Source organism: Panthera tigris, chromosome D3, assembly GCF_018350195.1.
Source record: "Panthera tigris isolate Pti1 chromosome D3, P.tigris_Pti1_mat1.1, whole genome shotgun sequence".
Classification (NCBI taxonomy): Eukaryota; Metazoa; Chordata; class Mammalia; order Carnivora; family Felidae; genus Panthera; species Panthera tigris.
In genome coordinates this window covers 22839300-22865388 of record NC_056671.1, presented here as the reverse complement: position 1 = coordinate 22865388, position 26089 = coordinate 22839300, and the positions used below count along the sequence as shown (strand labels likewise).

Below are 26089 nucleotides of genomic sequence, written 5' to 3'. Positions count from 1 at the left end.
CCCCCAGGCTGTCAATCAAGAGAGCTTACCTGAAAAAGCTCCCCGGGCCTTTCTCGGTTGGCTCCCGGCCGCCAGTCACCTGCAAGCGCCGCTCAGTCACAGGCTGAGGGAGTGCGCTGGGGATTCTGCATTGCCTCCTGAGCCCCTGGCTCCTCGCGAGACCCCAGGGATGTAGGTAGGGATGGTTTCAATCGTTTATGAGGACCTCTGAGGAGACCTAGGAAGGGTCCAGGGATTCGCCCAGGGACACTCAACGTCTTAAAGACACAGGCTGAGCTAGAAGTTCAGCAACCCCTGCTCACTGCCTCTAGGGCTTTAAATGAGCCCTTGGGAGATCCAGTTAATAAGAGTAATGACCAACGTTTATTGAGACACTCATTGCCCCAAGTTCTACCTTCCTCTTGTAATCTTTTTCTCAGCAGCTTTATTGAGACATAACTAACCTACCATAAAAATCACCAGTTTAAAGTGTATAGTTCAATCGTTTTAAGCATATTTGTGGAGTTGTGCAACTATCACCACAACCTAATTTTAGAACATTTTCATCACCCCCCAAATTCCTATCCATTAGCAGTCACTCACCATCCTTCCTCCCCTAGTCTCTGGCAACCACAAATCTGCTTTCTGTTTCTAAAGATTTGCCCTTTCTGGACATTTCATAGAAATGGAATCATACAACGTGGCCTTTGTGTCTGGCTTCTTTCATTCAGCATGTTTTCAAGGTTCATCCATGTTGTAGCATGTTATCAGTACTTCATTCCTTTCTGTGCCTGAATAATATTGCACCAAATGCAATACTACATTTGTTTATCCATTTGCCAGTGATGGTCAGGTACAAGCTTTTGTATGGACATACATTTTTGTTTTTCTTGGGTAAATACCTAGGAGTGGGAATTGCTAGGTTATATGGTAACCTGTTAATCTTCTGAGGGAGGAACTGGCAAACTGTTCTCCAAATTGGTCACACCATCTCTTGGAACCTTCGTGCAATGAGGTAGATACAATTTTGTCCCATTTTTACAGTTAAAAAAAAAAAAAAACTGAGGTTCAGGGAAGTTAAATCAGCTCCCTAAAGTCCCAGCAATAGCTGTGGCAGAGGCAGGATTTGAAAATAGCTCTTGCCAACAGTTTATGGGGAGGCATGGACCAATTGTATCTATATAGACTTAGCTCCCAGAAGCCTACTTCTCACCCCAGGATTGTCAACACTTAGAGTCGCTATAATAGCTCCTCAGTTAAGCCCAGTACTTTATAGTTTACAAGTTACAACCACGTTGTCATCTGATATTCCCCATAGATCTGTGAGGCAGACAGACCCAGAAAAAAGAAAGCACTGTGAGAGCCAGGCCTGAGCTGCAGAGCCTGGGGCAGGCTAAGGGGCCCATGGCATGGTCCCAAGAAGGGGGTCTTAAGACTTGAGTGATTTCACCGGGTGTTTCCTTGATGCCACATGGCCCAGACATTCTTGAAGACTTCACTGTGCAATCTTCACATTCCATAGGCTTCTGGTTTTCCATAAACAGGGCAACAGCAGACATGGGACTGGGCGCAGGCTATTTTGGTCTTAAACTCTCAAGTCTAGGAGGACATTCCTCCTCTCCAATGGCTCTAGACAGTTGTGGGCTCTTACTCCCAGCTCCTAGGAGGGGCAGAGTGGGCCTTACATGGGGATGTGGGCCTATCCCAGGGAAGGGAGAGAGGAGCCACACACGGAGAGCATATGTGAGACCTGAAGTTGGGCAAAGTATTGACAACCCTTTGACTTCATAATTCTGGTCTTAGGATGATCATATTCCAAATATGTTCAGCTCTGTAAGGGCATAGGCACAGTGATGTTTAGCTCAGAGGTATTTGCAGTGGGGTTGAGGGATATTAGAAGCAGCTGGGTGTCCATCTTTGGAAGAGTGTTTCTCAAGTTAAGGCCTTGAGGCCCCAGCTTTTAATTTTCTTACACAAGACCACCCAGAATTCAAATCTCAGCTGTCACTGTGTACCTTAGACAAACTACTTCTCTCTGAGCCCATTTCCTCATCTGCAAAGTGGAAATACTGGAAAATATACCTCCTTGGGGCAGTTGTTCTGAGACTTTGGTGTGATAATATGTGCTAAGCATCTGACACATGGAGGTACTCAGTAGATGGAAGCCAGGAGTGCTGATGTTTGTAGTTTGCAAAGCACTTTGCAAATCCATTATTGTCTTGAATATTTCCCACCACGGCCTGTGGCTGTAGCAGGGGTGTTTACCTAATCTAACCAATGGAACATGGCTTGGGAGACTTCATTTCATGGCTGTGCCCCTCAATAACTGGGCGTTTCTTATGCAAAATCACTTCACTTCTCAGAACCTCAGCTTCCTCTTCTGAAAAATGTCAATAATTACTTGGTGATGGGGCATCTGGCTGGCTCAGTCAGTAGAGCATGCAACTCTTCATCTCAGGGTCATGATTTCAAACTCCACATTGGATGTAGAGCTTACTTAAAAAAAAAAAAAAAAAAAAAAAAAGACATGGTAAACTCCATGAACTGTTTCTGAAGCCTCCAGCACATAGTAGACACTCAATTGTTACATTTCTTTACTTCAAATTCCAGAACTCTTTATCTGATATTTAGTGAGCAAGAGAGATGAAGACCAGGAACAACAGTTTATATTGCAGTAGAGGAAGAACATGTGTGTGAAGAAAATAAAGCAGGGTAAGGTAGGAAGAATGCTAGGGGAAAGGGTGCTGGTGGGGGTGAGTAGATGGAAATAAGGAAGCTTCTCTGTGGGGATCTAGGAAAAGTGGGCAGGAAGCAGGGCAGCAAGTTGCAAAGCTCACGAAGGAGAAGCAGGCTCAGAGATTGGGGTGATCAGACTGAAGTAACAAAGCAAGAGTGAATGAATGAATGATCCACAGGAATGCCCTGCAGAGTCATGTGGCTCCCTGAAATACTAAGAGACCTTTGGCAATGGCATGAGACATCCAGGTAGACTGGCAGCTGTAGGTGTTCTTTTGAGGATTAGATGCTTAGCCAGGGCTACAGGAATGTATGGATAACCTAGAGTCTCATCATCTACTGGGGTCATTCCTGCAAGTTTTGCTCTAGGAGCTTACACAGGCCCCAGGGAAGTCCCATCTCCTGGATCCTGGAATGAGAAACTTGCATGAGCTTAGAAAATCTGGCAGCATTGGCCATGAGCCGATGTCCAGATGTCATAGCCTGGATTTGTAATGAGAATGGAGCTGAGGTTTAAAACGTAGACAGTTTTAAGCGCCCAGAAGCCAATGAAGAGTAGGCAAACTATAAAACTTCCTTATCCCTACACTGAGAATAACAGTTAAGATTCTTTTGGTCCAAGTGGCAGCGGTCCAAATGGGCTTACCCCCAAACTGCATTTAGTGGGTCCTATAACTTAAAAGAAATTCATAGGCAAATGAGCTTCAGGAGCAGTTTGATCCAGAAATTGACAAGGGAGAGCAGCCTCATTTTCCTCTTTTCCCTTTTCTTTTCGTCCTCCTTCCTGTGGTTACCTTCATCTGAAGCTAGAGCCCCTCATGGCAGCAGCTCCAGGCTCACATCCTTCCTCCACACATCAATACAACAGAATCTTCTGGTAGCTTCTGCTCAATAGTGAGGTGGAGGCATTCCTTCATGTATCATGTTCACACTAGGATACGCACCTAACCCTAATCTAATCACCATATCTCAGGGATAACACTGACTGGACTCAGTTAAAGGCAACAGTAGTACCTGCTCTGTAACGATACAAGGAATAGGAGTACTCCTGTCTTGCTTCATGGATTATATGGCTCAGGAGTTATCTATAATTATTCACTTACTTTTTAACAAATATAACAATATAGAATAGTTGAGAGCAAATTCCCAAACTAGAGTTAATAACGTTAATTTCAAGATGGTACATTTTAGGGGTGCCTGGATGGCTCAGTCAGTTGAATGTCCGACTTCAGCTCAGGTCATGATCTCATGGTTTGTGGGTTGAGCCCCACATCGGGCTCTGTGCTAACAGCTAGGAGCCTGGAGCCTGCTTCAGGTTCTGTGTTGCCCTCTCTGCCCCTCCCCTGCTTGCTGTCTTTCTCACTCTCAAAAATAAACATTAAAAAAATTTTTTTAAACGGTACATTTTACTTGTATTAAAAAAAATAAACTAAAAATCTTATATACTAGTATGTGTACCCTTAAACACGTTGCTTAAGCCATATTGTATTTTGCCTTTAATTGTGAATTATTACATATGAGAACTGCTATTGAGTATGCCATATATTTCCATTTAAGTATATACCCTAATGTAACCTAATATAACCTTTATATATATTCCCTAATACAATATTTAATTAAAAAAAAATGAAACGGGTATAATCATAGGTGGCTTCCTCTGGGATACATGACAATTCAAGCAGCTGGTAGAGTTAAAAGTGAAATTCCTAATGTCTATAATTCCCAATGTCTTCTTTGCCTAAGTCTAAAATGACCACCACTCTGACAGCATTAAGTCCTGCCCATTTTCCCAGCAGTCCCACAACAGGAACATCTCTCCCCTCCCCTGGTGAGGCAATAGGACAGCGTGGTCTCCAGGAATGTAAGAGCTATTTTGGCCTTCCAGAGCCCTCACTGGCTACATGACCTTGGGTATCCACCTAATCTTAAAAATGGGGCAGATAATTCTCAGAGAATTGCAGCGAGATTCAGAAAAGCTGTGTGAGCAAGGCATTGCCTTCATGTTGCATACCCTAACCCAGAAGTACAGAGTGCTGTGCCCAAGGCCAATGATGGTCACAAGGCTACCCTGGTCAATGGCCCTTCTTCAACAGGAGTAAGCCAGGACAGATGTCCACTCAAGAGCTCTGGGAAATTGGGTTTGGGCCCCAGAGGGTGGCTCAAAGGACCCATTCACTCACATTCTACCCAAATACATTCCTAGCCTCCAGTCACAGCCTCCGTGATCCAGAGCCCTTCGGATCTGCCATCTGTGGGGGACAGTGCCCAACACCACACCCTACTCCCCATCCCCAGAGCCAATCCGTGGAAGAAAGGAGAGCTTGGAGCACAGGACTCCCCCAGGTCTCCTGACCCCCTTCCCAGATGGTGTTTAGTGTTTTTGGTGTTGACTACAGAGAAGCAACCAGCAGTGCCTTCATTTTAGGCACCCAAACCACGGAACCCACTCTGCCCCTGGGGGGGAACTTCCAGTAAATGTCAAAAAAGGTGAGGAAGAACATCCCTCTGACCAAGTTAAAAATGTGAGGGATCCAGCAGTGTGTAATGGAGCCATGCAAGTGGCATGGCAGAAGGGCCATCTGTGCCCCAGGTCTAGAGTAAGAAGCTTTAGCTTGCAAGTGTGTATTAGGCACAAAGGGGTGTGTGCAGAGTAGAGCAGGGTGGTGACTAGAATACTGGTTCTATGACCTTGGGAATGGCCTCACCCCCTGAGCCTTGGAGAGGACCTCATGGAGCAGCTAGGAAGATCGAATGGAGGGACTGCAAAGAAAAGGCATCACAAACTCTCAAAAGATAAACACACGTGAAATCTTCAGAATAAAATGGGATTTACATTTCAAACCAGGAAACAGTTTTCAACAGGCTCTCACCTTCCTTCCTCTAAACACCCACAGCGGCGCCTATGTCCCTGTGATAGCATAATTCCAAAAATAATAGCCGGCGTCTGGCTCTTACTAGGGAGCAAGGCCTGTGACAAGCATTTTGTACACATTCTTTTCATCTTCTTACTGTGTGGCTGTGGGCATATGATCCACCTTCTCTGTGCCTCAGTATAAAACAGGAATACTCAAGATTATGTAGGTTAAAACTGATGAAACACTTAAAACAATAAACAGTAAACTGGTTAAATTTTATAAAATCCTTGGAATGGTTCAAGGCTGTGGCACAATTTAGCATTTTGTAAATAAATAAGTTTAAAAAACGTCATGTCCCTGTGCTCACTCAGGGTAAGCCACCTGCCTCTAAGGTCATAGAGCCAATCAGGTGATGGGTGATTCCAGGTCTGCAGGAAACTATACTGCCCCCCCTCCACCCCAAGTCTCATCTACATGTATCTCTCTGCTGCCCACTGGCCCAGGAAGTGCATCACACTTGTCCTTGTTCTTCTGTGGTCCTGGCATGTTAAAGGCATTTTGTAGCAATCTGTTAAATACTCAGGGTATGCCTTTGAAAGGTCCAAATGTTTTAAATGAGCCATAAAAAGAAATCTAAGACGGATTCATGAAAGACTTGGTGGCAACAAGAATTTAGTTAAAAGTCCAGCACTCCTCAGAGCAGAAGAGGAGCCAAGTCTCAGGACACTGATTTCACAAGAAGGACACAAGAGGTTTATTAGACAACCCATGGCAAAATACAAAATGATTAATAATGAGAACAACCATATTCTATCAGCCAAGTGCCACCTGGCACTATGATACTATCCCACAGGACATCTCTGGGTTCATATCTCCTAATATGCTACCTAAAGAAATGAATCCCCTCAAATCAAGACTCAAACACAAAGGGATTCCAGAGACCACTGGGAAGGAGAGTGGCTTAGAAAGCTCAGGACCATTTGAATTTCCAAACTTAGTAAGAAAGAAAGAAAGAAATGTGCAAGGCAGGGTCTCCTGGGTCTGGGACAGAGGGTGGGGCAGTAGGGGATAGTAGAGGCAAAAACGGCAGTGGCTGAGATCTGACAGCAGGTTTCCCTCTACTTCTTCCTCCCGCCTCTCTCCTTGAGGGCCAGGTGGATGACAGCGCCATTGGCCATGTTGTAGTAAGCCAGCGAGTTGGAATCCTTGATGAAAATGCCCTGGAAAACAGATGGTGTGCTTTAGCACAGGGCAATCTGGCCTTGAACAGTATATAGCCTCACAACTCCCAACATCCATTCACTCTGAACTCAGAGAATACAGGGGCCTGAAAGAAGGTAGGACAATGGCGGGGGGGTGGGGGGGTGGGAGGGTGAAAGGGTGGGACTGAAGGTCTCTGGTTCCCTCCCAGAATGCTCTGCTTTTCCCTCCTTCCTAGTAAGTCACACTCTTCCTCTTTGTCAACTCCTCAAGAAGTTGGCCCAGACCAACCCCCATGAAATTCTGACTCTCAAATCAGAAGATCTTTAGAGATCAACTAGTCCAAGTCTCATTTGACAGAGCAGGAAACTGAGGCTCAGAGTAGGGATTTGTCAAAGTACTGAGACGGAGAATGAAGCATGCCAGGCGGACACCAGGTTGAGGTGGACTATGACCTCTGTGTCCCTGCACAAAGCCAGGCTACCCCAGACCACACTGGCTGGGATGGCTCTACCTCCCGTTCGTACCTCTACCTCTGGGCCAGAAACCGACCAAATGTCCACCCTAGTCATTAAGGCAAAAAGTTTTTTGGGCCTCACACAAGACTATACTGTGACCCCAGCAGAGTTTCATTCTGTCAGGCTAACCTGCCCTGGCACTCCTAGCCAGCATCATCACTTCTAGGATAGACTCACATGGCCACCCCACATGTCTCCCCACTCCTTTAGATTCCACAGGTCATTAAGCTTCTGCAATGGCAGAGCTGTTGAACCCAAGGGGCAGGAGCACTGATATGTGACCCACCTCATACTGCAGCTTCTGTTTCCCTGCGGGCATACCCGTGGCTTCGTGAATCTTCACCTTGATGACAGAGACCTGTGGGACAGAGAGAGGTCATTCACCTCTTTGCTAAGGTCAGCTAAAGAAAGCTGCCCCCTGAATCCTGGGATCCAGTGCACCTGATGCCAGTTAGCAACACCAACTCATACCTGATCTGTCAGCGGGAGGGTGAAGACCAGAACTTGTCCATTCAGTTTCCATTCAGTCTTATCCTGCATGTTGGGCACTTGGACTTTGATGGACACTGGACCCTGCAAAATAGGACATGGCCATTATGGCCAGGGAAACCTGAGCCCATCAGCAACTATGCTCTCCTATTCCTGGGCCAGTCTGAACAATGTCTCCTGTCCATGTGAACTCCTGGACTCTGCTCCAATTCACTATTAAGGCCATTAGTATGATGTCACAACTCATGCCCCCCCATTTTCAAGATTTGGGATTAAAGGTCTCTGGTTCCCCCCAGCATGCTCTGCTTTTCCTTCCTTCCTAGTAAGTCATATTCTTCCTCTTTGTCAACTCCCTAAGAAGTTGGCCCAGACCAACCCCATGAAATTCTTGACTCTCAAATCATAAGATCTTTAGAGATCAACTAATCCAAGTCTCATTTTACAGAGCAGGAAATATCTTTCCTTACCTTACCTTTACAGAGCAAAGAAATCTTTAAAACGATCTCTACCCTGCCTTTTGGTGAGTCTGGAACCGAAAAAGTAGTAAGAAAATGCCCTGCAAACCCCAGAAGCACCACAGAGAGAATATAAACTGCCAGGTCCGAGACCTAGGCTCCCAACTCAGTTTCCCTGCCAACTAGGTCTCTCTGAGCCTCAACGCCAAGTTTATAAAACAAGTGATCACAACGACTGCATGGTACTGTTGTAAGCACTGAAGAAACAAGTGCCCATAAAACGTGTAGCTCTTGGCACTTCAGCTGGTACTCAGAAAATGGGAACTGCTATCAGAAAGAAAAAAAAAAATCTGGTCAAATGCACTGGGGGAGTGCGGCTAAGACTGTTTCTGCCTCCTCACTAGAGGTGGACAGCTTCCTTAGGCACTGGAAGTGTCAAAGTTCTCCTTATTTCTAGCACCCCAACAGGATCCCCACAACAGGGAGAACTTCAAAGGACTGGAGCCACAGAAGAAGGTCGCAAAGAAATTAAGAACTACACCCGGGATTTCTTCCAGTATTCAAGGTCCCTTCACACTCAAGTCCTGCTGCCTACCAGCTAGTTTTCCTACTGGTCTCCATGATAGTTCACAACAGAGGGACTATTTGGTCCGGTCCTTCAACTGTTGACTATGCATCTACTGTGTACCCAGAAGCCCTTACAGGCTTCCAATAACTGACCCAGGCCCCAGAAGCCAAAACGGTGGGAGAAGAGGGTGCGCCAAGGGAGTGTGTAACTGGGGCAAGACTGGGTCCCCCCACTAGTCACTCCAGGCCACAGGTGGCACTCTGGTATCACATACCTTATTTCTGCGTAGGAATTCCTCCTCAGGCACAAGGCTGTCCTCTGTCTTCAGTTTCTTGGAGGCAGGCTCATCCTCCATGGGAGGTGGGGGGTGGACAGGGGGCATGGGGGCTGGAGCTGGGACAGGTGCCACAGGAGGAGCAGGCACAAATGCTGCCAAGACAGGAATAAGCAGCCGCATGAGTGGGAGGAAGGGCCCTGGGACTCAGGGATGGTGATAAATGAGGAAAGACTGCAAAGGTGTCCCACTTCTCACAGTCAGGGGTGTGAAGAGTCACTCCTGGCTCAGTCTGAGAGCCAGTAAGTTCCCTGGCAGGGAGACCTAAGAGACTGCCCACACTGGGCAACAGAAGCCTAGAAGAGGGGCAGGACTGATGAATGGAGTAGGTGCCAGCTGACAGCAAGTCTCACTAGGCCTCTGCACCTGTCTGGGGCCTGACCACTCTAGGTGCACAGACCCCAGCTCTGCCACATCAGCCTATCTCCCCTAGGACCACCAGTTCCCCAGCTCCTAGCTCAGGGATTGTTCACATGGGGAAACCAAGGCTCTTCTCTGAGCTGGACGCCCAACGGGAAAAGCTGGGCACTACCATCAGCCACTGCTGATGTGCTTGGTCCATAGTCCTGACCCAATGGCTTGGAAAGCGACATGAGAGACACTGACCTGTTGGCACAATCATGGGGGGTGGGCGGGGTGCCATGATAGGAGGGGCTGAGGGAGGCATGGGCACCACATTGATCCTGGGTGCATGGATGATTGGCGGCATGGGGGCAATCACTGAGCCTGGGGGTAGTCGGACCACTGATGCCATCGGGGGGCGGGGCATGACAGGTACTGCAGACACAACCGTGGTACGAACAGGAGGTGGCATCTGTGGGGAAGAAGGGACACATAGATCACAGAAAACCAAAGGTGGACCTCAACGGCACATATGGCTGGTGATTAGCCACCAGCAACCTTTGAGGATGGGGACTGGAAAGCTCCGACTCAATCCCCTGGGACTGACAAACTGCAGCCCATGACTAAACTCTGACAGGAACTACGCCAAGAGAGGCCCAGGGTGACATTCTTTCCTCCTGAGACTCAACCAGCTGCTTGTGGCAGACACTGAAAAAGCCACTAAAGAGGGTGACCTCAACTTAGCTTCCTGGAGACAGGCCAACAGTCCTCGAAGACCTGTTAAGCCCTGCAGCCCTTCTCTGCCCCAAGCCTGCTTCTCATTTTTGCCTCCTGCTTCCCTTCCTGTTCCAATCCTCCCACACAGACTAGAGGTTCCCACTTACTATTAAAGAGTTCTTTGTCTCTCAACTTAACCCAAGCAGCCCTTGAGCCCCACTGCAAGGAAGCTGTCCTTCTCAGCCAATAGTGTCCAACCCCAAAAAGCAAACATTAAAAGATTAGTCCCAAAGTGGCTACTGGCTTACTGCGGGTGGCCGAGGCACAGAGGTAATGGGAGGGGCAGAGCTAGGAATATTGGTGGCTGAAGACGGAGGTGGTGGCTGCTGAGGAAGTTCATTGGGTTTGCTGGGACCAATCTTCTCCTTGGTATCATCCTCTGGCACTAGGCCCTTGGCCTTGTGGATGGCCTCAATCTGCTCCTGAAGGGTGATATTGGCCTGGGCAGCCTGCTGGGTCCGCGCCATGCTGCCTGAGTGACCGTCCCAGGTCACCTACAAAGGAAAGCAAAGCCGCAGCTTGTCAGGGCTTCTGAAACTGAGCCCAAGTATAGGAGTGTGAGGGTGGGGAAAGTACTACGATCCATAAGAATGTCACCTTTTCCTCTGGCTTCTGGATCTCCTCCTCACCAATCTTCTTACCAATGGCTGTTTCCTCTACACCGAAGATGTCAGTACGCCGCTCAGCCAACTGTTTCAAGCTGCTTTCGATATCCAGACCTGGATAGTCACAAAATGGACGCAGGGAGCAGAAAGGAAACTAAAACCAGGTGTCCTTCCAACATACCAGCAACTCTCATGGTGCAGGGTAGAGGCTGGTCCCATGGAGCAGGCCTGAATCTGGGTCCCAACACAGCAGGCCTATCCTCTAAGCCTGGGGAAGGCTGCCCAACCAGCAAAAAGCCCGTACACTAGAGGCTATCCAATTGCTTAACTTACGAAAAGCAACTGGGAGGACAGGGCCACAAAAGCGACAAGTAGCAGTCAGGACTAAAAGCTTAGTCTCCTGCTTCCGGGACAGTTTTCTCCCTATTGTGTCTCATTTCAAATTGCTCAAGGTGCTCCAGCCACCAGAGCCCTCATTCTAAGACAACTCCAAGACGAGCACCCTTCCAACTCTGGGATGTCTGGGATGTCATCCATGTCAGGTGTCTGCCTCTGGAGGAGTCTTACGAAGAGTCCTTCTGGAAAACGGGCAGTTCTTCTGTAGCATCACAGACTATACCTATCCTCCAAAGTTTTTGTTGACCTCAATTCTTGCTTTTCGTTTCTTTAAAGTCTAGACGTGCCCATGGGTCAAAGGGAGTCAGGGCTGAGTCAGAGAAGGGGTGTGGACTGGGTGGGAGAACCCCCACCTCACCTGGTGCATACACCTCATCATCGCTCTGCTTCTCACGGATGGAACGGTCTCGCTGCTCCAGCCAGCGGGGATCGAGAAGCCCGATGCGCATGTGTTCCTGCATTTTGCTGGCAGGGATCTTCTCCCCCGTGATGGGAGACACGAGATATTCATCTGGTGCAGGGGCTGGAGGCAGGGGCTTGGAAGCTAAAAAAAAACCCAAAAAACAGAGATGCTTGAATGAGAATACTGGGAAGCAACAGACGTTAAGAAATTATTGTTTTATTCACGTGTTACTCATCCAAGACCCATCCATTTAGTGCCATGCTGTACTTAGCACTGTGCAAGGCACCTGGGCACCAAAGAGGACTAAGCTCTGTTCCCTATCACCAGGCCTGCAAAGGAAAGACTATCAATGCCTTCGCGACCAGCAACCTCGAGCCCTCTTAGAAACAGAAGGTCTGAGGAATATGTGAAGGCAGGAAAGCAGGCAGGCCCTACCTTTAGGGTCATAATCCTTCCGAACAATGACTTGGTCTGGAGTCGGGGGCAGAGGAGGAGGCATGGGTGTCTCTGGGGGTGGGGGCACTTTCTGCCCTTCTTCTTCATCATCTGAACCCTGAAAAGCAAAGCAATGGCAGGACTTAGAGAAGGGCCGACAGGCCATCCCCCTGCAGCTGAGCCCTGGCGGCTCTCAGAGTGGCAAGGAACCTAGGTCCCTGCCAGCCAGCGTCCATGTGCTAAGCCTCTGGGGGCAGCCGAGGCCAGCCGGCAGCCAGCCAAGCTGCTTCCTCACAACATGAATGAGAGTGCTGGGGGCTGTGGTGCTAACACTCCGCCCAGGCATTTCCAGCAGCTGGCACCAGGCAGTCCCAGGAGGCCAAGGGCACTTAAACATGCTGGGGAGGGGTGCGGGGGGCAAGCTGGCACTCAATGGTAGCTGCTCATGGAGCAATGCTGGGAGGGAGAGAAAAAGTCAATTCCCACAGACACAGGAGCCTTTCTTCTCACACACAAATTCTTTCCAAGGGGAGGAGGCAGCTTGGCTCTAGAGGCTCTATGCCTGCTCAGAGGGCCTGCCTCGGAGGGGGTAGAGGCGGTCGAAGGGAAGCAACAGGCTACACTTAGAAAAGGTCTGGGAACTGCTGATCATTTGGGCCCAAGCTCAAATGTATCAAAGCATGTGGTGCAAAGCGTTCCTTAACTGAGAGCTGGCACAGGAGCAGTGGGGAGCAGGGCCTCTGGGCAAAGGGGGAAGGTCACAGAACAGAGCCAGCACAGCTTTCAGATCCTTGCCTGTGAATGAATCTTTGTTGCCTGAGCTGGAAAGAGGTTCTATGCTGCCTGAGTTTGGGCAGCTGCTCAAACAGGATGCCTTATTCAGGACCTGTGCCTCCTTCCAAGGTTCACAAGGGAGGTGGATCTCTGACTCTGGTGGAGAGCACCCCCATCTCCTTAAGCTCCAGAAGGAAAGGCCAGCCCCACAGGCCCTCCCAGAAGCACACCTCATCCATGTCTTGCACTTGGGTGTCCTGGTCCAACTGGGAAGGAGGCTCCTCTGTTTTTTCTTGTTTCTCATCCTCCTCATCAGACTCGACCTCCATCTCAACCTCTTCACTTTCCCCAAACTTCTCATAGCGCTCCTGAATAAGGATTCGGGCCCCCAGCTCCTCCGGGGTGGTAGGGGGAGGGAAGTTTCCTGGCAGAAAGCAATCCAGAGTCAAAGGGAGACCTCCACAGACGCTCCTTATCAAAGGCCCATCCGTCTGCCCTTCCTGCACTGTGAGCTCTCCAAGGGCCAAGGCTGTCTGACTTCTCTTCCAGCTCCAGACACCCACCCAAGGTCTGGCACTAAGTTTGCTCAATTGGGTTTAAGTGGGGGCAATGTGGTAAATCTAAAGTCTTCTGAGAACAGAGATGAAACATACTGATAAAACCCTCGGGGGCACTGTGCTGCTCCCTGGGAAGAGGTGTGTATCTGAAATATCCCAGGATGGTTCTAAGCTCCTGGCTCCCCATCTGGAGTCACACACCTCCCTTCCTCACAGACCTACCTTGCTCATTGGGTTGGAAGTCTACTGTTTCTACCACAACAAAATCATGCCAGTCGATCTGTGCATACGCCACCCGCTCCTTCTCCTTTTCCTCTTCTTCCTTCTTCCTCTCTCGCTCCTGGAACTTGGCCCACTCCACCCGGTAACACACCTGAAGAAACAGAAAACAGCATGATGCTATGCTGAATCAGGGTCAGCTCCTGATGGAGCAGCCACCTTCAATACCTTTACCAAAGCCAGCATCTCCCTTGGAAGAGGAGACTGTTCTGCCTACAAGAGGAAATTCCTGGTATGTGCATCTGGTCTCAGTCAGGCCCAAAGCTTGGACAGAATAAAAATTCTAAATGTCGGGGCACCTGGGTGGCTCAGTCGGTTAAGCGTCCGACTTCGGCTCAGGTCATGATCTCACAGTTTGTGAGGTCGAGCCCCATGTCAGGCTCTGTGCGGACAGCTCAGAGCCTGGAGCCTGCTTCGGATTCTGTGTCTCCCTCTCTCTCTCTGCCTCTCCCCGACTTGTGCTTTGTCTCTCTCTCAAAAATAAATAAAATGTAAAAAAAAAAAAAAAAAAAAAAATCTAAATGTCACAGAAACCTTGTGTCTGGGCCCCAAGGGCAGCCATTTGTTATAACCTCAGAGTTTTCTGCTTGATTTGGCAAGAGGCTCTGTGCTCACAGAACATCAAACTCCGTCCCAGGAAGTCTGTGTGACAACCAAGTACCCACAAAAGCAGCAGCAATCTGAGAGTCTGAGAACAAAACCTTCATGCAGCTACCCAAAACAGGCAGCACCAATATGCCTTCTCTCCTTGACTCTTGAGAACTTGGGGCCTCAAAAGGCATCTGTCACCAGAAAACCTGCTCAGGAGTTGGCTTCTAGTGAGGGCAAAGAAGAGGAAGATCCAGTAAAGCTGAGAGAAAAACAGAAAGTTAGCAAGCAGACAATCTAGGTTTCTTTGGCTTTTTGTGGCCACAAGGCCTTTCTTCTCACTACTCCTGTGCCTGGAACACAGCAAGGTACCACCTCAGAGCCTATTTCCAAACATGAAACAACCCAAAGTAACTTGCACCATCAGTAACTGGTTATAATTCAGTTTACCTGGTCCAAAACTTCTCGGGGATTCTCAGCCTCTTTCTTGAGCTTTGTAAATAACCCTTTAGGTGGAATCAAGATCTGAAACACAAAAGAGTTAAAGCAACTGTCAGTGCACAACACAGGACAAAGAGGTTGCCTTCTGGAGCCTGTGGAAAGGCATAAGAAAAGTGAGAGCATAGGGTTCCAGGTCCCAATCCCAGCTCCGCTTGGCTATGCAACAACTTTGGGCAAGTTACTTAACCTCTGTAACTTGACTTCCTTCTACAAATGGTGACACCAACACTTAAAGTCAGCACAGTCAACATTAAAAGGTTGCTGCAAGAATCAGCAGGAAAATACACAAATGCACTGCCTATATCACCCAGTGTACAGTCAGCATGTGCTGGCTGCTCTCAGGGCACAGAAATGTTCCTACCTTTTTGCACATGCTCCCCTGATGACCCTACCCAAGACTGCCACCCACAGGCCCTATCTCCTAGATCTCTGTCCCCCGCTTTCTATTTCTCCACAGGATTTATTACCAGCTAACATCCACTGACATTGCACTTGCCTGTTGCCCCCTCACTAGACCAGAAACTCCATAGACAGAAATTTCTGTTTTCTGTTCACTATTGTTAATTCCAGCATTTGAAATGAATTCTGACAATGAACATATGTTTGACAACAAATGATGGCTTTGTTCAAAACAGCCAGTCATTCTACCTGCCCCAATATTTTTTTTTTTTTAATTTTTTAAAAATATTTATTTTTGAGAGGGAGACAGAGAACGTGAGCAGGGGAGGGGCAGAGAAAGAGGGAGACACAGAATCTGAAGCAGGCTCCAGGTCGTCAGCAAGAAGCCCAATGCAGGGCTTGAATTCACAAACCGCAAGATCACGACCTGAGCCGAAGTCGGATGCTTAACCACCTGAGCCACCCGGGCACCCCTCTCCCCCCACAAATAGTATTTATTGTTACTGGTAAACTGGCTCAGCCCACCCCTCCCCCGCCCCCATCCTCTCTATACTTCTATCCCAGGAATAAATCTGCTCCTGGAATCTCCCATGGCTAAAGACAGACACCAGTGCCCTCAGGTTAGAGTACTAAATGTCTATACCAAGTTCTGAGGGAGAAGAAACAGGAAAGTAACAGAGTAAAAAGGTATCTGGGGACCTTTAACCCTGGAAGTAGTCCACTAGGGAAAATTAACACAGGGCTCACTTAAAATTGATACTGTGTAATTACACTAACCCTTTGGCCTTCAAATGATTGTTATTTTAGCTACTCTACCATTTTTGGATTTGATCATTTTCTAAACACATACATCTTTGTAATTCTTTCTAGTTACATACTCAGATCAAAATTAGAGGAAATCATTATGAGTCCTTTAAAGTCAGATCTTTAATGTACTGTTTCTAAATAACAAGAAAAGATGTACAAATTCATGCCACTAATCAGGAAGACAACCTCCACTACACGTATAACAAGAAAAACAAGCCACTGGCAAATCTGTTATCAGTGTTCTTTGCAATAAATTAATGATCTTTTTTTTAATTTATTTTGAGAGAGAGAGAGAGAGAGAAAGAAAGAGAGAGAGAAAATGGGGAAGGGAATCCCAAGCAGGCTCCACAGTGTAGAGCCTGATGTGGGCTCAAACTCACAACTCTTATGTGAGATCATAACCTGAGCTGAAGTCACACATTTAACCGACTGAGCTGCCCAGGGACCCCAGATCCAATTATTTTTCAATACCAATACTGACTTGTCCAGATTCTTGATTACAACAATGTAGTATAATAATTAAGATATTTTTAGCAGGATAATTAAGATCCAGGTCTTAGGGTCTGGAGCAAAAATGCCAGAGGTCATGTACCAGCTCAGCAAGCCCTGGCTGTGTAACTCTATCCAAATTAACTTTGCTGTGCCCATTTCCTCTTCTATAAAATAAGGAGACCAGTGGCTACCTTAGAGTTTATTAGGAATTAAATGAAAACATGCTACATATACAAGTATCCCATCAATACTGGCTATGCTTACGATGAATTGTTTCTCAATACCTAAACTATATTCTAATTCAAGGTACTTTTTAGAGTGAAAAACAACATAGGTGTTAAGAGTCAGTGCAGCCACTTACTAGCTGAGACCATGAGTAAGTTACTTCAACTCTCTGAGCCTGTTTCTACTTCTGAAAAAGGGGAGAGGGGAACACATCCTAGGTTCTTGTGAAGATTAAACTGGGCAAAAAGGAGGCAATTATTAACGGCTTGCTTCTTCTCAGGTACTGTGCAAGGCAACTGAAGATTTAAATGTACTTAAGAGCAGCTAGTACCACTTGGCCTTGTCACATAGTAGGCACTAACCTAATGACAGTTATCAATCACACGTTTCACTTCTCTTTAAAACCAGCAATCTGTTACATTTAAAAAGAAAAACTCAATAGAAATCAAGACTTTACACTGAACTGGAATTTTTACATCTGCCCAGGGACCCACAGTGGAGTACTGTCCTTGTAGACATGAATAGATTCAGTGCTTCTGCAAGATGTCTTCCTTCCCTAGGCCCAGCACCCCGGCCCCTGCCCTGCCCAGGCACCTTGGTGTACTGCTCCACCAGCTTCGTGAAGTAGTTGAAAAGGCTGTGCTGAGGGCGGAGGAAGTCAAACTGGTAGTTGCGCTGTTCTTTCTGCATCAGCTGGGTCAGAAACTGGCGGCCATTCCTGGCCACAAACTGAGCCGTCAGCTTCACCACATCCAGGTCGAAGGCTGAGATGGAGGGGGGGTCTGCGATGAACTCAAACTCAGGAGGGGGCTCTTTGGGCACGATGGTCTCTTGGATTACCTGGGCTTGGACCTACGATGCAGATAGAGGGAATGTGAGGCTCGAGGTGGGTGGGAAGACACCTCTGGTAGGATGGCATGGACCTCTACGCTTCTGTTAACCATGTGCACATCACTGGCCCATGGTGTGAGAGAATACTAACTCACAAGAGCACCAATTAGTTGGCCAACTGTGGCCTCAACTCCCTGCATGGCTTTGAGCAAGAACCATGCCCCTCTGTATTTCTGCTGTTGCCCTGAAATTGAGGGCCAAAACTTGGTGGCAGAAGATTCTACAGGAACATGCCATATTAAATCCCATCCGAGGGATATGGAGGCCACAGTAAGCCCTACATGTGTGCAGAGGACCCACTGGAGAGGACTCCACGGTTGTTACCTCATCTGGCCTCCACACAAACCACGAGGTGGACAGAGCAGGTACTGTGAATCCTTTTTACAGATGAGGAAACTCAGGTAGCCTGAGGCCCTAGGAGTAGTAAATTGTAATGCAAGGTAACAGAATCTACTTGAACCTTTATTTCCCACTGTAAAACAAGAGGTAGCCTTTGCCACCATGGTTCAGGAAAATAGCAAAGAGAAAGGACCAGTCTAGGTCTATACAGGAGGCAAATTGTGCCAGCCCTTCTTGTCCACACCGACAACCCTTAATCGTCCCTATTTGTGGACCTAGTGAGGATTAGGGTATTAGGGCAGGCCAGATGGAGGGGCCCTGGGAAGGTGAGATGGAAGGGAGGGATGGCTCAAGAAGGGGATCACAAGCCACTGTCCTCACTCCACGGTCAAGGCAAAGAGCAGGGGCCAAGAGTTTGAACTCTGGACTCCTGACTGTGGCCTGGGTAAACTGTATTTCCCCAAGCCTTAGGTTCCTCAGCTGTAAAATGGTCACTTTGCTGTCTTCCTTAAGCAGCTGCTGTGAGGTGACAAGGAGACTCCTAAAGCACTGAGCAAAGAGCTGGACAAGCAGTGCTCAGAAAATGCCAACTGTCAGCAGTACTTTGCTATCTGAGCCTCAGTAGATAAAAACTTCGTGTCTCTCCCTGGCTGGTAGAGAGGTTTGGAGAGCAGAGTTCATTATCCTCCCCTCTCTGTCCAGGCTTCCCTCTTAGCCCTGGGGATATGAAGGGAGGGGTGAGCTCCAACCTTCTGGGGCAGCTGCTGCTGGGTGGCCTGCTGCTGCTGCTGCATGACCTTGGGGATGGCAGCCGAGGGCTCCTGAGCCTTCCCCTCCTTGAACTCGCTGACCTTGTGGCGGTAGTAGGCATGGTAAGGGTCATTGGGGTTCAAGAAGTTAAACTTGGGATTGTTGATCTCATTCTGTCGTATCCTAGCTTCAAATTCAGGTCCATTTCTACAAGGAAGGAAAGATAATTAACACTACAACCCTTACAGTTGCCTAGACTCAGAACATTACCCATTCAAGCCCCCTTCTTGTCACCACTCATCAAACTAGCCCATCCCTAAGCACTGTAGAGGTCCTCCTGAAACTCTTGGTGTCACCAGCCAGAGTTGTCTACCTCCTTCAAGCCTGGGCCAGAACGCCTCTACCACAGGGTGTCCCAGACCTCTGTCATTCCTGCAGCCCTTCTGCTAGTCTTGCCATTCCCAAAATTATCTAAGCTACTGTGTTCTTTTAATGAAGTTTATTCATTTTAAGAATTACTTAAAAAGGAAAGCATATACTACTACTTCAAGTAAAAATCAGTATGGCTTTACTAACAAAAGGAAGCATAAATTAAACATAATGAAAACAAAGTAGTATCATAATGATAGACTAAACTAGACTAGACTTTAATAGTCTAGTTCAAGGTTTCCTGAGACTGAGGCCAGATCTTAGTTAAAAAGAGACCGAACAAAAAAAAAAAAAAAAAAAAAAGAAAGAAAGAAAGAAAGAGGGCTGGAGTACTGTTAAAAATACACTAGCACCAAACTAACACTTTGTCCTTTGGGTAACCACAAGGATTGAAAAAAACATCAAAACATAGACCATTTGATGTAATGCTTTGTCCAAGTACTACCTTGTCCAAACTAGTACCTTGTCCAAGTACTACCAAATCACCCCATTTACTACTAAGTGAGGCCCACATTGGAAAACTGCTCCCCAAGGACGTGATCTGTGCTGCTGTGTAAGGCACATTCAGATAACAAGGGGAGCGGTAAGAATAGAAGGGAGGTCTCTACCTCTCTCGGTAGCTGAGACAGTTTTCCACATAAACCCCAGGTCCCCAGTTTGCATTCCTTTAAAACTTCAGGATAAAAAAAAAAAAAAAAATCCCTGTCGTGAAATTTAGGAAACCCTTATTTTTAGAGAGCCCAATGGCAATACTTCAAGGTGTGAGACATATACACCATCTGTGTCAGTCAGAAAGCACGTTAACCCTAAAGACATAAGATATGGACAATATTCATATTTTGGGTTCACTAACGATTCTTCAAGTTATCAACCCTCCCTGCTCTTTTTTTTTTTAATTTCCTAGATTACCAGTTTATTAAAAAAAAAAAAGATATTTTAAAGGGTAAAAATGAACAGCCAGATAAAAAGACACACAGGGATAGGTCTGGTAGCATCCTGAGCACAGGAGATTCTGTCCCTGTAGAGTGTGGGGTGCACCACCCTGCCAGCACCCCCTCAGATGTGTTCTTACTTACCGACGTGGAAGCTCTCTGAATCCCATCAGTTAGGGTTTTTTATGGAGACTTAATTACATAGGCATGATTGATTAAATCACTGGCCACTGGTGAGTGAACTCAATCTCCGGCCCCTCTACCCTCCCCACCCCCAAAGTTGGGAACCCAACCTTCTCTTTGACTCAATTTCCCATGTGTAAGATGCAACTAATACTACCTTCTCTCTCTACCCTGGTGAACTGAGAAGATCAAATCAGCTAAGGAGATGCCAAAGTCTTTCTGAATCATAGGGTGGCCTGAAATCCAAAGGCTGTCACTCCTATGAAACTTAGAAAGGGCTGTTCCACAAACATTAGAGATGATCTGGGTATTAGATGTCTGTGGGGCTTCCCTCACTACTCCAGACACAGCCCAACACTCAGAAGATGCTCCAAAATCATCAAGGGATGGTTCTAGGGGCTGCTGGTAGCAGGTCGCTCCCTTTCTTCAGACTTTCACACCCTGGCCCTATTAGTTGAAGAGAGGGCAGGAGACAGGGTACATAAAGGCAATGCTGTGCCCCAGATTAGCAACCATAACAAACTGCCATGGCGGTGGTAAACACCCAGGCTAGCTACTTTGCAAGCTCTGGCCACACCCTGTAGCATGAATAACACCATGAGGTCTCAATTTGACAGTGCATTAGTCCAACTGGAACGTCCTACTTGGGGAAGAAGCATCTTCCCCTCTTTTATAATGCAAACCATATACGAAGAGGAAGGTAAGTGCACACTTAGATATTGCTAAACTAGACAATCATACCCAGCAAATGCCCAGGGCAGACAAAGGGCTGCTAAGAAAAGGGGGCTCTGGTTGCTTCTTCTATCACTGCCTCCTAAGCCATAACCTTACCACATCTGGGAATAATCTGAAAGAAAAAAAGAAGGCAAGAATGTTTGTTCCAAGAGATTCTGTTCTTTTAAATTAACTTAATGTTAATTTTAGAATTATGTTCTCTAACACAAGGAATAGATTTCAGCAGAAAAAGACATGATTCTGAGTCAACCCAGCTGGTGGGACTTTTTAAGGGTAATTTCCACTTCAGTTTCTTGACAGGAAAATTCAGGAAAGACCAAACCAAGAGAGAAAAAACTTCTTTCGGAAAAACATACTCAGTGATTTTTACTGTATGCTCCATCAATCAATATATGTGACCCAACAGAAGTGAAGTAGAGGGTCCTGCATGCTTCCTTTATCCCCGAGTGGGAGGGTGCTGGTCTGTTCCTTCACTGCAATGTACATGAAAGCAAGTCCAGATTTTAAAAATGCCTACAAAGCAATCACCTTAGCCAAAAATAAATCTAGAAATATGGAAGCATACATTTTTATTTTTAAGAAAACTTGGAAACTCTTACTTCTGTGGCAGCAGAGGCTGGCACAAAATTATTGGAAAGCTACTTGGCAAAATGTTTAAGAAAATCTTTAAAAACCCTCTTTCAGCCAGTTATGTGCCACATAGAATTCTCTTCTAAGGAAACAATCTAGAAGGGAAAGAAAATGCTCAGATTTCCCCACAGCTTCATTTGCCAAATTGAAATGTTGGAAACAACCATGAAGGAAAATATAGAGGAGACAGCCAAGTCCAGGAAGGAACATCACCTCAGCATGGTGTATCAAGGACGGCGCAGCATCAGGGGACCACGGAGCTACATGGGAAAAGGCTTATAACACAACACAAAAGGGAAAAGCAGGATGTGAAAGTATCTACTAGTATTAAAGGATCTAAAAAAGGATGCCAAGGCCCAGAAGGAAACAGGAAAGTGAAAACAGCTGGTAGAAACTATTCTGGTAGTGAGACTGTGGTGATTCTTCCTCTAACACCCTATTTATTCTGTTTTTAAATTATCAGGGGGAAGAGAGAAGTATGAGCGTTGCTATGAGATACTAAACATTTATCATAAACACAACACTTACTGCCCTAAATCTGACTGTTCAATCAAGCACAGAACAGATTTAACGCAATACCCAAGTTAATCAAAGCCTTTGAAATGTAATAATATGAATCTGCATGGAGCCTGACAAGTGAAAGACATCAAGCAGAATAACTTCTACCTTTCATTATATTAGGAGGTTGGGAAAGGAAGGAGTCCTGTATTACATGATGTACTGTGATGGGGATGCTGCCTTGGGGTCAAGGAATGGCCCTTTGGAGTATATGCCCTGACTGAAGGCAGGAGTCTATTCTAGGCCAGCTACTTCTTCCATGCAATGAGCTGTCTGGTCGCCCACAGAAGCCAGAAATCTAGATTTATTGTGCAATCTCCACATTTTTCAACAGTGGCAACTAATTCTAGTTTTAAAAAAATATACTGTGAAGAAAAACAAGAGCTCTGTAGGTTGCATGAGGCCTGCTGGCTGCCAAAGAGTATTTTAAACTAGGGGATGTGTTGACCTTTGGAGCCAAGTGGCCATCAAGAAGATTCCATCTGAGGAAGTGGCAGCGTATATAAGATGCGGAAGAGTGAGAGGAACTCAGACTGACTTCCATGCCATCCACGAAGACTGCTGACACGTGCAGCTCAGTCCCACTCCTCCTCTCCTGCCTTACAACAACTCTGAGGTGGTATTTTATTCCATTTTACAGATGGGTCAGTTGAAGCTCTGAGCACAGTTCTTACATAATGAGAACAATTAACTCCTTTCTTCGTCTTCCTCAGGTCAGCAGCTCAGACTATCATACTATCATACAGCAGTACAGACACACATACTATCCATGACAAAGCAGCTTTCCAGGCACTTCCTCAGGCCCATTTTGGAAGCACAGGTTCCTGGTGACTCTGGGACTGGGTGTGATTCACATTCTGCCCCTACCATGCTGTGCTGTAGACACCAATCTTGCCCACTGCCTACCTCACCGCCAGCTGGTGGTGTCAGATGAGCTAACAGGCCTAGGCTGACAACGCAGAAGCAGCTACATTACCTGGCCACAAAGCTGGCAGTCTTGTCAACGATATTCCTGACCTCTGGAGGAGGATAAATAATTCCCACCACTGGTTTGGAGGGAGTAGAATCCTCCTTTGAAGAAGCTTCTTCTTCTGTAGGCTGTGAAAACAAGAAAAGGAAAATGATGTCTTAAAGTTCCTGATTTGGGACTGGATCCCCACTGTCAAACTCCTCTAAGATATTATTGAGAATGTAGACTCTCTTCCGTGGACATTCCTCTAGTTAGGACCCTCCGTTCCAGAAAAGTGGTTATCTTAACTGCACTATACTTGAGTGGGACTCTCCTGGGGAAACCAGTGAAAAAAGCAGCCTCCTTGGCTCCCTCACAGGCAAGTGGTCTCAGTGACACTGGGAATCTACATTTTTACCAAGTGCCCCGGTGATTAAGATGGGGGATGGGGGTGAGAATCTGACCACATTCTAAGAAACCATCTCCCAGAATTCGGAAGGCCATGTCTGCACCTAGGGATGTGCCTGGCATGGAATATTTAATGACTGTTTGCTGAATAAAGAAATAGGAAACTCTTTGCTGACAACTCCCTATGCCCCTTTCTTCTGCATCTATTCCAGTCTTAACCACCACTCAATGCACAAATGTTCTGTGAAACCCCACTGGAATACCCAACATCAACTGTCCCATAAACTCCAATATTCTTTCTTTACCAGCTTCTTCTCCTTAGTAAACAAAGGGTCCATCTCTCGTCTTACAAAAAAATAGCAGCACCCCTGCCCTCACATTCTTTTCTGCTGTTGTCCTCTCCCCCTCTTCCTCTGGTAAATATCCTGAGTTCTCTGTCTTGCCATTCCTACCTCCTCACCTCCCATCCATTTCAAGTGCTCTTGCCAAAGTAAAAAATGCCAAATACAGCAGCCATCTGATCATGTGACCAGTGTCCATGCCTTCACAAAACTCTCTACTCCTCAACTCCCAGGTCCCATTGTCACCTGTCTTTCCTTCTTGCTCACCATTCCATCCAAGTTTCCTTCCTAGCTCCTGTTTCATCTTCTGCCCTAGGGCTCCCCCAAATTCTATTCTCCAAGGTATTCACACTGTACTCAGGCACTCACAACCATGTCCCCTACTTCCCCTACCACCTCTAGGTTGAACAATCCAGCCCAAACTGATGTCCCAGATCACTCTTATGTGCCAGAGAACTCTAGATCCAGCTGACTCCCGGGCACTTTCATCTCTAACCACTTTCCTTATGAATGGTCAACCATGCACTCAGTCATTCAGGCCAGAAACATGGGCCTCCTCTCCCTTCCTCAGCCTCCACATTCGATGATAACATTTACCAAGCACGTAGTGGGTTCCATATACTTTTCTAAAAACTTTAAATAGATTAACTCTTATAAGAGCCTTATGACGTGAATACTCCATTTACAGATGACAAAATTGAGGAATGTAACGCTTAACTGGACCAAAGAGCAGAACCAGGATTCCAACACATCACTTTAGCTGCAGAGTATGCACCACCAGCCATTTTGTGACTTGAGCTTGCCCATCCCGTCTGTCTCACCCCCCTGCCACTATCTAAGCCAGGCCCTCAGCATCTTTTGTATAACTGTGCTCCTAGCATTTCTCATCACAACCTACCTGAATTTCTGAAACACAAACGTCATTATCCAGCTTAAAACTCTTCCCTTTCTCCCCACTGTGTACTAGAAAAAGTTCAAATCCCCCCAAATGCATCTTTTGCCACCCCTTTCCAACCCTACGCTTCAATCACACTTTTTAATTTACTCTTGATCTGAGACACCACCTGATGCCTACCCTGGTGTTTTTGCAATTATCTGGTATTACCTTGTTTACTTTTCCCCAAATGACTGGGAAAATACCAGGGATACTGACATACTTATAAGGGTATGGACCTCTTCTCTCACGTACTCTGCTGTATACTGAACCCAAAGCAGTAATCAGCACACCTGTATGTACTCAATAAAGGTTTGCTGAATGAATAAAGGATGCTATTTCCCCTTTCCAATCACCTATCTGACAAACCAATTCATCTTTCTAAAAACAATTTACTTAGCATTCATGTGGGCTTCACCTACAGGGCATATCACACCACACTGCAATGATTTACACACCTCTTTCCCTCTCGGTTGACTTAAGAGCTGGCTGGTATCAATTATGGTGATTAAAGCAATAAACATTTGTTGAGAATTCACTTCTATCTGTCTCCCCACTAGAACCGTGAACTTCATAAACTAGCTGTGCTCCATTCATTCTGGTTCAGTCGGAGCCTCACACGGTGGTTGGCTTAAGGGTACGCAAAGAGTAGATACTGAGAACTACCACAAATGTACCCTACAGGCTGGGAAATTAGGGATTACTGGGCAAAAGCCAGAGGGCAGGGTGAGGAGAGGCAGTACCACAGAAAACCTGCAAGTGAGCTGGATCGGTGTTTCTCAACCTTTAACCAATCACCTTGAGATCTTGCTAAAATGCATTAGTATTTAGTTCTGGCATTTCTAATGAACTCCCAGGTGATGCTGATGCTGCTGGTCCGCGAACCACACTTTGAAAGACCGCTTGTTTCGCTACCCGAAGGCAGCGTAGGGCGGGAAGCGCGCTGCCTCCTGGGACTTGCAGTCCCTCCCAGCCCTCGTAAGCGGCCGCTTCTTCCTCTACACGAGTGAAGAGCGCCCGCGCCGGAGAGGGCCCAGGCCGAGGCTTAGGCTGCCGATTAAGGTGCGGGGGTCGTGGTACCTGTTTGGGCTCGGTGGCCGCCGGCGGCGGCGGGGGCACCGCCTGCACGGGTCCGGCCGGCATGACTGCGACGCTCAGGGCTGCCAGTCCGCCTTGTTGAAGGTGAGCGGTGCTGCGTCAAAGCAGCTCCCCGCACGGACGATACGACAAGCTCGCAAGATGGCGGCGGCCGAGAAAAATCGTCGCCGGGGAGGAGAGGCTGACGCACTTCCGGGA

At 47.0% G+C, this 26089-nt stretch overlaps 1 protein-coding gene across 1 annotated transcript; it reads right to left on the bottom strand.

The window, feature by feature from the left end:
• Nucleotides 1–6300: 6300 nt before the first annotated feature.
• Nucleotides 6301–26032, bottom strand: SF3A1 (splicing factor 3a subunit 1). Its single transcript, XM_042961743.1, has 16 exons — nt 25874–26032; nt 23138–23259; nt 18694–18901; nt 17309–17566; nt 14741–14815; nt 13646–13796; nt 13097–13290; nt 12093–12210; nt 11613–11798; nt 10851–10972; nt 10502–10747; nt 9741–9948; nt 9075–9229; nt 7760–7861; nt 7575–7646; nt 6301–6790 (listed from the first exon to the last, which is right to left on the bottom strand). The coding sequence occupies exons 1-16, from the start codon at nt 25934–25936 to the stop codon at nt 6689–6691; spliced, it is 2382 nt and encodes a 793-aa protein (XP_042817677.1). The 5' UTR covers nt 25937–26032; the 3' UTR covers nt 6301–6688.
• Nucleotides 26033–26089: the final 57 nt, after the last annotated feature.

What these genes read in the sequence shown, in the direction of transcription:
- SF3A1 (XM_042961743.1), bottom strand. Translation starts at nt 25,936, where the DNA reads ATGCCGGCCGGACCCGTGCAGGCGGTGCCCCCGCCGCCGCCGGCGGCC. An exon ending in CCCGAGAAGTTTTGGACCAG is followed by an intron (nt 13,797 to 14,740) that starts GTAAACTGAATT and finishes CTGTTTCTTCAG; the next exon opens with GTGTGTTACCGGGTGGAGTG. An exon ending in CTGTGCCTCGGCCACCCGCA is followed by an intron (nt 9,949 to 10,501) that starts GTAAGCCAGTAG and finishes TCTTCCCCACAG; the next exon opens with ATGCCACCTCCTGTTCGTAC.